The sequence below is a fragment of the Archocentrus centrarchus genome, chromosome 7, assembly GCF_007364275.1.
Source record: "Archocentrus centrarchus isolate MPI-CPG fArcCen1 chromosome 7, fArcCen1, whole genome shotgun sequence".
Lineage (NCBI taxonomy): Eukaryota > Metazoa > Chordata > Actinopteri > Cichliformes > Cichlidae > Archocentrus > Archocentrus centrarchus.
This window is the reverse complement of record NC_044352.1, coordinates 3059944-3072522: the sequence shown is the minus strand read 5'-3', so window position 1 is coordinate 3072522 and position 12579 is coordinate 3059944. Positions and strand designations below refer to the sequence as shown.

Here is a 12579-nt window from a genome sequence, read left to right as displayed (position 1 = left end):
AGACCGCAGCCATTACTTTGCGGACCAGCGCGGTGAGCGCACGCACATGCGCACTCACACAGTTGTCCTGTGGCGCTCCCAGCTTAAACTCGGAGAGCGGAAACAATGATTTCATATCAATCCACAAGGCTTAAAAAACCCCCCAAAAAAAACAAGTAAATGAAAGTCAGCTTATCGATAATTTCAGTTAGTTTTAGTTAGTTTTGTAAACTCACAATTCAGTTTTAATTAGTTATCGGTTTTTCCTTTTAATTATAGTTTTTATTTATTTCAGTTAACAACAATGTTTTTTCAATTTCAGTTTTCGTTATTTCGTTCGTTTTCGTTAACTATAATAACCCTGGTTCTTACTCATCCTTTTTCATTTTTTCTCTGTACTGAGCTGCTGTAATGTGCAAATTTCCCCGTCGTGGGATCATTGAAGTTTTAACTTATCTTATGATGATGTTGATGATGCTGATGATGATGATGATGACGGTGATGATGATGATGAATTGATGGTGGTGACGATGATGACGATGGTGGTGACGATGATGACGATGACGACGATGATGACGGTGATGACGAGGTTGATGATGTTGATGATGTTGATGACGACGATGACGACGATGACGATGATGGTGATGATGATGGTGATGATGATGTTGATGATGACGACGATGACGATGACGATGACGTTGATGATGGTGATGATGACGATGACGATGATGATGACGATGATGATGTTGATGATGATGTTGATGATGATGATGTTGATGATGGTGATGATGATGGTGATGATGGTGGTGATGATGGTGATGATCATGGTGATGATGGTGATGATGATGGTGATGATGATGTTGATGATGATGGTGATGATGATGTTGATGATGTTGATGATGATGGTGATGGTGATGATGGTGATGATGATGGTGATCATGATGATGTTGATGATGATGATGTTGATGATGTTGATGATGATGGTGATGATGGTGGTGATGATGGTGGTGATGGTGGTGATGATGGTGATGATGATGTTGATGATGATGATGATGTTGATGATGATGGTGATGATGATGATGATGTTGATGATGATGGTGATGATGATGTTGATGATGTTGATGATGATGGTGATGGTGATGATGGTGATGATGATGGTGATCATGATGATGTTGATGATGATGATGTTGATGATGTTGATGATGATGGTGATGATGGTGGTGATGATGGTGGTGATGGTGGTGATGATGATGGTGATGATGGTGATGATGATGGTGATCATGATGATGTTGATGATGATGATGTTGATGATGTTGATGATGATGGTGATGATGGTGGTGATGATGGTGGTGATGATGATGGTGATGATGATGTTGATGATGATGTTGATGATGACGACGATGACGATGACGATGACGTTGATGATGGTGATGATGTTGATGATGACGACGATGACGATGACGTTGATGATGGTGATGATGACGATGACGATGATGATGACGATGATGATGATGTTGATGATGATGATGTTGATGATGGTGATGATGATGGTGATCATGATGATGTTGATGATGATGATGTTGATGATGTTGATGATGATGGTGATGATGGTGGTGATGATGGTGATGATGATGGTGATGATGATGGTGATGATGATGTTGATGATGATGGTGATGATGATGTTGATGATGATGGTGATGATGATGATGATGATGTTGATGATGTTGATGATGATGGTGATGATGATGTTGATGATGATGGTGATGATGATGTTGATGATGTTGATGATGATGTTGATGATGTTGATGATGATGGTGATGGTGGTGATGATGATGGTGATCATGATGATGTTGATGATGATGATGTTGATGATGTTGATGATGATGGTGGTGATGATGGTGGTGATGATGATGGTGATGATGATGTTGATGATGATGTTGATGATGTTGATGATGATGGTGATGGTGATGATGATGGTGAATGTGAGATTGGCCAAATTTAAATGAGGTTTTTAATTTTTATGTTTTGGACCTGTTTAAAAGACCTTTTTGACCTCATCTCGAGTTCCAAACACACTTTCTGTCATAACCTAGGGGGAGGGTCTGCGTGTGTGTGTGTCTGTATACATGTGTGTTTGTCCTGCGGGCCACAGCGGAGGTTCCGGTGTCTCCGCCTCCCTAGGGCGGAGATCACCACACCTGCTACGGATCAAGCCATCAGGCAGGGTCTTTTTAAGCTGCCAGCAGACCATCACTCTTCGCTGGATCATTGACTACTTCTCAGTTAGTACCGGCTCTCTGGTGTGACTCTCGCTTTCGTGGATGTATATTACTTACCTGCTCTTCGTGTTCGCTCCTTTTTCAGATCCCCGTGTCAGTTCCTGCTCGTCCTTTCGGAAACCCCGGCTTTTCGTCAACCCGCCGCTCCACGCCGTACCACAGCTGGCCCCTCACCACCTGGGAATTCCTTCAGCCTCTCGACCCGCTTCAGCCGCCTCCCCCCTCGCCTTCCTGGACCCCCTTGTCTTTGCACCTTTATCAATCACTGTAAATAAACTTGCACCTTGCTTTCATCAGCCACCGCTTGTGTGTCCTCTTCCTCCTCGAGTCCTGACAGAATGATCCAGCCAAAACCGGACACCGCGGACGCTGATCCGGTTCATCGGGCCCTGGCTATTCAAGAGGAAACCCTCCAGCGTCACGACCATATGCTCCGTCTGGTTTCCAGTCAGCTGGGCGCAGCCACCCAACAGCTCGCCGATCTCCGAGGTATGTTGGAATCCACCATGTCATCCGCTACGCCCCGTCACCAGGATTTATCCCCTCCGCCGACAGATCCGCCGGCTGGTTTGGCTTCCGCGACCGAGCCCGCCGTAGCGTTGGAGAAAGCCCTGCCCATCCCGGAGGTGTTCCGCGGTGAGTTAGGGAAATGTGGAGGTTTCCTCACCCAATGTTCCCTCGTTTTCCGGCAACAGAGAAATGCCTACGCTTCTGATTGTGCAAAGATTGGTTTTATGGTCAATCTGTTCCGCGGTAGAGCATTAGAGTGGGGGCACGCTGTGTTACGGGGAAACCCCGATCTGTCTTTCCCTGCGTTCTTGTCTCGATTTAAGGAGGTGTTTGATAAAGGCACCAGCCCCGAATCCGCATCCCAGAAGTTGCTCAGCCTGCGGCAGGGACAACAGAGCATGGCGGATTTCTCCGTGGATTTCCGGATCCTCGCGGAGGAGGCCGGCTGGGAGGAAAAGGCGCTCAGGGGAGTATTCCTGAACAATATTAATGATGATCTCAAGTATGAACTTGCCACTAGGGATTTGCCTCAGTCCTTGGAGGCCGTGATTTCATTGTGTATCCATGTAGATGACCGCCTGAGAGCACGACGGACTCCGAGGAACTACAACTCCCAGCATGCCCCTCGCCGGGCGGTTTCCGCGGACCGGAGGAGCCTCCTAGCGGACGACAGCTCGGCTACGGCGCCCCCTTGCGGCGCGGAGGAGCAACCCATGCAACTCGGCCGCGCACGGCTGTCTCTCTCTGAGCGACGACGGAGATGGGAGGCGGGGGAGTGCATCTACTGTGGCAAAAGGGGCCACTACATCGCGTCATGCCCTGTTTGCCCAAAAGACCGCGCCCGTCAGTAATGGTGGGGATACTGGCGGGTCAAGCTAACGCATGCTCCTCCCTGCCCAGATTCACGCTTCAGACAAGGATAAATCTTCCATCAGGCAGTCACACAGTCTTGGCACTCCTCGATTCCGGAGCTGAGAAAAATCTCATGGACCGTGCCCTCGCCCAGCAGTGGGGTGTTCCATCCACAGCGCTACCCACGCCTCTCCTGGTCTCCGCTCTGGATGGCGCCAAGCTTTCTGAAATCACTCACAAGACCCAACCGCTTTCTGTGACTCTGTCGGGTAATCACTCTGAACGGCTCTCCTTTTACCTGTTTGACTCTGCACAGACGCCCATCGTCCTCGGCTTTCCCTGGTTGCAACTGCACAATCCACAGATTAACTGGGCGAATCGCAGCATCTCGGGTTGGAGTGAGCGGTGCCACCAGCGCTGCCTCAGATCCGCAACTCCCTCTCTCCCTCGGTCCACCGATTTGGGGGAGGGGACCCCACCTGACCTGTCCGGCGTCCCCTCGATCTATCACGACCTCGCTGAAGTATTCAATAAGGACCGGGCTGTTTCCCTGCCTCCCCACCGGCCTTACGACTGCGCCATCGACCTCATCCCGGGGGCGCCCTACCCCTCCAGCCGCCTCTACAGCATCTCTCCGCAGGAACGGGATGCCATGGAAAAATATATCACCGAAGCTCGGGCGTCCGGTCTGATTCGACCCTCCACCTCTCCCATGGGCGCAGGGTTTTTCTTCGTGGCCAAGAAGGACAAGACCCTCCGGCCCTGTATTGACTACCGCGGTCTGAACGAAATCACTGTGCGCAACAAATATCCTTTGCCACTTCTCACCTCTGCCTTTGAGCTCCTGCAGGGGGCAGCCATCTTCACCAAACTGGATCTCCGGAACGCTTACCATCTCGTCCGGATCCGGCAGGGAGACGAGTGGAAGACTGCCTTCAACACTCACCTCGGCCACTTCGAGTATCTTGTCATGCCCTTCGGCCTAACCAACGCGCCAGCTGTGTTCCAGGCCCTCGTAAACGACATACTCCGGGACTTCATCAATCATTTTGTGTTTGTCTATCTCGATGATATTTTGATCTTCTCATCCTCATTACAGGAGCATCAGGGACATGTGCGGCAGGTGTTGCAGCGGTTACTGGAGAATCGTCTGTTCGTGAAGGGGGAGAAGTGCGAGTTTCATGTGGAGTCCACGGCGTTCTTGGGATACATTATTGGTAAAGGGCAGATCAAGGCGGACCCAGTTAAGGTACAAGCGGTCCTGGATTGGCCCGAGCCAGCGGATCGGAAACAGCTGCAGCGTTTTCTGGGCTTCGCCAATTTCTACCGCCGCTTCATTAAAGATTACAGCTCCATCACCCATGCTCTGACCTCTCTCACCTCTCCCAAGATTCCTTTCAGATGGACCCCCGCCGCTGCAGAGGCTTTCGCGCTCCTGAAGGGTCGGTTTGCCTCCGCACCCATCCTCATCCAACCTGACCTATCCAACTCATTCGTCGTGGAGGTGGACGCGTCCGACGTGGGGGTAGGGGCAGTGTTGTCCCAACAGTCCATGGGTAGCCTCCGACCCTGCGCCTTCTTCTCTCGCCGCCTCTCCCCGGCAGAACGGAATTACGACGTAGGGGACCGGGAGCTGCTGGCCATCAAACTAGCCTTGGAGGAATGGCGGCACTGGCTGGAGGGCGCGACGCATCCCTTCTTGGTCTGGACTGATCACAAGAACCTGGCCTATCTGCGAACCGCCAGACGTTTGAAACCCCGGCAGGCCAGGTGGGCCTTGTTTTTTACCCGATTTAACTTTACTATCTCTTATAGACCTGGGTCACGGAATGTCAAGCCCGACGCTCTGTCCCGACAGTTCAGCTCCACGGACTCCTCCTCGCAGCCAGAGTTTGTCTTGCCTCCCTCTTGCGTCATTGGAGCCATCACCTGGGAGATCGAATCCGCCATTCAGGCAGCTCTACGGACTGAACCAGATCCTGGGACGGGACCCCCCAACCGCCTTTATGTTCCCTCTCGAGTGCGAAGCCGCGTACTGCAATGGGGACACGCAGCCAAATTCACGTGCCATCCCGGGGCCAATCGCACTGTGGCCTTCCTCCAGCGTTATTTCTGGTGGCCTACATTGATTAAGGATACCCGTGAGTACGTGGCAGCATGCAGCATTTGTGCACAAAATAAACCTTCTCTGTCACCTCCATCAGGTCTCCTCCGGCCCTTACCCACCCCTAAGCGACCGTGGTCTCACATAGCTCTGGACTTCGTCACAGGACTTCCTCCCTCTGAAGGAAACACCGTGGTCCTGACCATTATCGACCGGTTTTCCAAGGCCACCCACTTCGTTGCGCTACCCAAGCTCCCCTCCGCCTTGGAGACGGCCCGGCTTCTCACCACCCACGTTTTTCGGCTCCATGGGATTCCTGAAGACATCGTGTCGGATCGGGGGCCCCAGTTCACATCTCAGGTCTGGAAGGAGTTCTGTACATCTCTCGGAGCCAAGGTGAGCCTCTCCTCTGGTTATCATCCCCAGACAAATGGGCAGACGGAACGGGCCAACCAGGAGTTGGAGGCAGCATTACGATGCGTGGCGTCCACCAATCAGGCCACCTGGAGTTCCCACTTGGCGTGGGTTGAGTATGCACATAACTCTCTCTCTTCCTCCGCCACAGGGGTGTCCCCCTTCGAGGCCTCCTTGGGTTTCCAACCGCCACTCCTCCCTGCCATCGAGGAGGATCTCACCATTCCCTCCGTCCAGCATCACCTTCGCCGCTGTCGCCGGCTATGGAGGTCCACCCGCGCAGCTCTGCTTCGGACGAAGGAGCAAAACAAACGCATCGCTGATCGCCATCGGACCCCTGCGCCGGACTACCAACCAGGCCAAAAGGTATGGCTCTCCACGAAAAATGTTCCAGTCCGTGCCGAGTCTAGGAAACTGGCCCCCACCTTCCTGGGGCCCTTCGAGATCGACTCCATCGTTAACCCTGTGTCTGTCCGCCTCAAACTCCCTCGTACCATGCGCATCCATAACGTCTTCCATGTCTCCCAACTTAAGCCTGTTGCCACCAGTCCTTTGTGCCCTCCAGCTGCCTCACCTCCTCCTGCCCGTTTTCTCGATGGCCAGCGGATCTACACCGTCCGTCGCATTATGGACGCCCGCCGTCGGGGGCGGGGTTATCAGTTCTTGGTGGACTGGGAGGGCTACGGTCCCGAAGAGCGATCCTGGGTGTCCCGAGCTAACATTCTGGATGCGGCCATGGTGCGGGAGTTCCGGCGGCGCCATCCCGAGAAGTTTCGGTCGCCAGGAGGCTCCCGTTGAGGAGGGGGTACTGTCATAACCTAGGGGGAGGGTCTGCGTGTGTGTGTGTCTGTATACATGTGTGTTTGTCCTGCGGGCCACAGCGGAGGTTCCGGTGTCTCCGCCTCCCTAGGGCGGAGATCACCACACCTGCTACGGATCAAGCCATCAGGCAGGGTCTTTTTAAGCTGCCAGCAGACCATCACTCTTCGCTGGATCATTGACTACTTCTCAGTTAGTACCGGCTCTCTGGTGTGACTCTCGCTTTCGTGGATGTATATTACTTACCTGCTCTTCGTGTTCGCTCCTTTTTCAGATCCCCGTGTCAGTTCCTGCTCGTCCTTTCGGAAACCCCGGCTTTTCGTCAACCCGCCGCTCCACGCCGTACCACAGCTGGCCCCTCACCACCTGGGAATTCCTTCAGCCTCTCGACCCGCTTCAGCCGCCTCCCCCCTCGCCTTCCTGGACCCCCTTGTCTTTGCACCTTTATCAATCACTGTAAATAAACTTGCACCTTGCTTTCATCAGCCACCGCTTGTGTGTCCTCTTCCTCCTCGAGTCCTGACACTTTCCTGTTTCAGTTGTTTATTCCCGTCTCTGCCTCCACCTGTCAGCTCCGCCGCTGCTGCTCTGGATGCATGTGGAGGCTCTCAGACGATGTTTACTCATCAGGCCTCAATTTCTCTCATAATTTTTTTACCTCGACTGTCTGGATTCTATTTATTGTGCATATTAAGCTGCTGGATACCCTAATTTCCTTCGGGATCAATAAAGTATCTATCACATATCTATCTATCTTCACTGTGACCCACTTTAAATAAGCAGCATGTACAGATTTGCATGAATTGAAAGAACGTTTTACCATAAAAACTGTGTTCTGTCATCTCCTGTTCAGGCCTTTAAACCTCCCAAAGCCTCAGAGATTAAACACTGTTTAAATTTTATAACCTTTGATGAAAAGGTTGAAACCGCTGTCGCATCGACCGACCAAAGTTCAGCCATCTCCAATAATTGTGTCATGAAAAAAAAGGCATGAAATTGGAGAATTTGTTGCTTCTTCAGCGGTAAACTGGATTTAATGGTCATGAGAACCTGCTGGATGAGCGTGACGCGCCTTCAGAAATCAGATTAACCTTTCATGTCCCGGTCAGAAGTCAAAAGGATGGAACAAAAGACGGCATGAAGAAAAAAAATGAAACAATACCACAAACACACCTCCCCCTCTCCCCAAAATGCATCATCCCCCACTGTGACAACCTGTTGCCACGAGTTACCGTCATGTCCTGTCAATCACCACGGTGGGAAACAATGCTGCGATTGGCGGGGTCACCATGACAACACAAAGATCTGCTAAGGAGTCAGCGGAGAGCGAGACGGAGCGAGGTTTGCTCTCCTCAGAGCTGCCGTCGAGCCCCTCGCTGCCTTTATGTTCAGAGTTTTGAGAGGATTATGAGCTCCTGTTAACAGCTGCTAATATGATGACCATGATTACTGAGAGAGAAGAAGAAGGAGGGTGAGAGAAAAAGGAAGGAGAAATGTGTATTTTACAGTATTATTTGGTCTTTATTAGAGAAAAATCAAAGTAAAAGGAAATCAAAGATTCTTATTTTGGTGAAGAGGAGGAGGAGGAAGAGGAGGAGGAGGGGGGGTTAAGGATGGGTGGGAGACAAAAAACGAGGGCAGGCAAAAATGTCTTTCATGGATAAATACAGTGACAGGAAAATAAAAGTCATGCAGCAGCTCTCAGACGCTGTTGTTTACATTTAGTAAAAATAATAATTTACCAAAACACGCTGAATGCTGCCTCTCATAAAGACTGGATCCTGCATTGTTTACGTGCATCTAAAGCAACATCTCATTTGGTGGCACCTAAAGGGTTCAGTTTATTTATTACATTTCTCCTCCACTGTCCTGGAGTCTGTGCTGTGCAGCAGGTTCAACATAACAGGGTTGGATGAGCCCTGATACCCCAAACGAGGGAGTTCAAGTTTCTTATTATCTTATTCGCGAGTGATCTGAAGGCGGAGCATGACACTGAGTGATGGATTGGTGCCAGTCAATCAGCCAGTGATTGGTGATTTATCGGTTCTTCGACATTTCAGTCCTCACTGTTGGTCATGAGCTCTGGGCAATGGTCCAAGAATGGGTTTTTGATACAAAATGGTCTTCCTCCATAGCTCAGCAGGCCTCAGAGATAAAGGTAAGGAGCTCAAACACCTTCCGTGACCTTCATGTTGAAAGGACACGTCTGGATTCCTCCTCTTAGAGGTTTTCCTGGCACACCAAGTTTGGTGGAGACTCCAGGGCAGACCCAGAGTTACTTTTGAGATTATATATCTCAAATGGCCTGGATGGAGCCCTTGGGAAGAAAGGGGACGGATGTCTGGAATACGTGTTTAGCCTGCTACTAATGCAACCTGATAAGTGGAAGAAAATGCTTCATATAGCCTCATAACTTTTTTTCCCACAACATCCCTCAAACACACTCAGGTGTGTTTATATACTGCACACTTTCTTCACAATAAATTGCAAAAAATTAATCTAATTAATCCAGTTTATGCACTGGGTAAACATGACTCCTTGCTTTGTTCGCAGTTGCTGTGACAGAGACTCTGCGGGGGTCATAAAAATGTGCTGCACACACACATTAGACTGACATCACATGGATGGAGAAACAATTATTTCCTCCTGATTAGCTCTTGTTAAAAACAAGTGTAACCCTTGATTACTTAATAGCTTCCTTCAAAGTGGAAGTTAAACTGATGAGGCCTTATTGAGGCTCCCCTGTGGCTTAAACGCCACGCTGAGAAATACTGAGGCTGGCCAATGATTCCTGCAGGGGTTCAAAACCTTCTGTTAAACCTCCATTGAATACCCATAAAACCTGACTAATGCAAGCAGCGCAATAATCAGATACACACTATAAATATTCATACTATCAATATAGTATAGATTATTGCTTTAGATAACAGGAAGCCCAAATTTTACCCTCCTATCTTGGCCTCAGCTTCAAACCTGTTCCTGACTTTGTTCCTCATCTTTATCGCTTCACAAACAGCTGTTGTGTGTTTTGTTTCCATGGTTTGATCCCGGGCCAAGCTTTATTATTCAGTCCACAAACTGGTTTAAAACTTATGAACTTCTGCCTGCTGATGTCTGTTTTTCTAGATGTGCATGCTCCAGTGGAAGGGCCCACTTTGTTCAGACACAGAGCTGGCTCACCAAGGTAACTGCTCTGTCTTAAAACTGGAAAACCATCCGTCTGCCCATCCATCCATCCATCCATCTCTTCTGCTTATCCGGGGCTGGGTTGTGGGGGCAGCAGCCTAAACAGAGAAGCCCGGGCCTCCCTCTCCCTAGCCACCTCCTCCAGCTTATCTGGGGGACACCAAGGCATTCCCAGGCCAGCCAAGAGATATAATCTCTCCAGTGTGTCCTGGAACTGCCCCGAGGCCTCCTCCCGGTAGGACATGCCTGGAATGCCTCACCCAAAAAGTGTCCAGGACGCATCCTAGTCAGATGCCCGGACCACCTCAACTGGCTCCTTTTGATGTGGAGGAGCAGCAGCTCTACGCTGAATGGCTGCACTCCTCAACCTATCTCTAAGGGAGAGGCCAGCCACCCTTCGGAGGAAGCTCGTTTCTGTTGCTTGTATTCGCGATCTCAATCTTTTGGTCACTACCCAAAGCTCGTGACCATAGGTGAGGGTAGGGACATAGATCGACCAGTAAAACGACAGCTTCCCTTTTATGCTCAGCTGCCCCGGTCTGTCTGTCGATCTCCCGTCACTCGTGAACAAGACCCCGAGATACTTGAACTCCTCCACCTGGGGCAGGAACTCGTCCCTGAGCCGGAGCCGAACAGATTTTTTTATGCTGCAGTCACAAAACATAAAATGACACTGAGTCTAAAAATAGTAACGACTGCTCAGTACTCATAGGTCAGAGAGTCAACATGTATCAGGCTTTAGGGACTGCTGTGACCTGTGTGTGTCTGCGTGCGCGTGTGTGTTGATATATTCTGTTTAGAAGGGCCAACCAATCAGAATAAAGTTGGTTTGGAGGGAAGTGGCTTTAACCTGCCGACATCCACGAGGTCATAGGTGGCAAACTGATTTTTAAAGGTTTTCATCTGCTTGGAAAACGGGACAAACTTATAGCAGAAACAGAAAAGTGCATGAGACTTGCTTTAAATGTATCATCAGGTTTCTGAATTTGGATTATATTTTTAATCATACGGCTCAAACTAAACTCAAGCCTAATCCCCGGGGGCCACTGCTGGCCAGGGCACAATACTGTCCTAAAATAAAGTGCAGCACGTTGAATCAGATGAGGCGGGGTTGAGAGAAAAACGTCTCATCCACAAACTCAATTACAACACAAACTAATCAGAGTTCAGGAAATCCAATTTACTGTGAAGTGACTCAGTGTCTGTGCTGAGCAGGAGGAGCAACGCGAGGCAGAGCCAGAGGAGGAAACACTTCAGAGGAGAGTCTGAGAACAAAGACACGGCTCACTGGCAGGAAGTGTTTCATAAACACACATCAAGCTTCCTGCGTGACCTTTTCCAATGAGCAATAAGATTCGAAGGCGCCGCGTTTATCTGTTCATCTGAAGACGTTTTGACAAGAACAGAGCCGGCAAACAACTGATGAGGCGGAGAGGGAGGACGGTTAGCAAAGAGAGGGAGCTCCATTTGAATAATGAATGAGTTGTTTGCTGTTTAAAAAAGGTCTGGACCACTGGAGTCTACACACACACACACACACACGAACACAGACACACACATAAAAACACACTGCTGCAGTAATACAAAGCTACAATCTGAAAACAAATGTGCAAATCATGACAGCAACCTCGCTTTCTCTTACACACACACACGCATGCACGCGGACGTGCGCACAGACACACACACACACACACACACACACACACACACACACACACACACACACACACACACACACACACCAGCTTGTGTTTGCTCTGACACCAATACTCACTGAAGGGATTCAGATACTAAGATGTGTAGATTTTGTGTTGACAACTAACTGAAGAGACAAAAAGACAAAAACTGTGTGTGTGTGTGTGTGTGGGGGGGGGGGGGGGGGGGGGGGGGCTAGTTGGAACAAGACTAATAAAAACTACACACACACACACACACACACACTTCCAGGCATGAAATCTCAGTCAGCTGTGAAATCCTGTGAAACTGTTTCCTCTCATTTTTAAGTCCTGTAAATTATTTTCATCTTAATTAATATCACAACTCTAAATAAATAAATAGAAGGACGCACCCCCCTCCTTTGGTTTTCTTCCTCCTCTCACACTGTCAGAGATAATTGGCTACTCCTGGTTTCACATCACTTCACAACAATGCAGGATTTTGGTCCAAATTCCAGAAAGTTTTTTTTATATATATTTAGCATGGCTCAGTATATTACAGAGTACCTGTCATGGAAAAGTAAATAAAAAGTTAGACATGAAAGTTACTGAAAGGGTTCAGTTATACATCCCTCGTCTCTAACCTGCATCTTTTCTATCAAGTTTATGGTAAAACCAGATTTGAAGTAGTGCAGTGATTTGTGTTGCATTATTTTGTGTTAATATTGATAAAATAAAAAAATACATAAAGTGGAATTCACTAAAAACACAGGAGCCCTGT

The 12579-nt window shown here is 49.2% G+C and overlaps 1 protein-coding gene across 1 annotated transcript; it reads right to left on the bottom strand.

Moving 5' to 3' along the window:
* Positions 1-954: 954 nt before the first annotated feature.
* Positions 955-1773, bottom strand: LOC115783161 (putative protein TPRXL; the record flags this gene model as incomplete). Its single annotated transcript, XM_030733852.1, is given in 2 exon segments — positions 955-1038; positions 1363-1773. Coding segments are annotated over 2 exon segments (495 nt in total), but the record flags the coding sequence as incomplete, so codon positions are not given.
* Positions 1774-12579: the final 10806 nt, after the last annotated feature.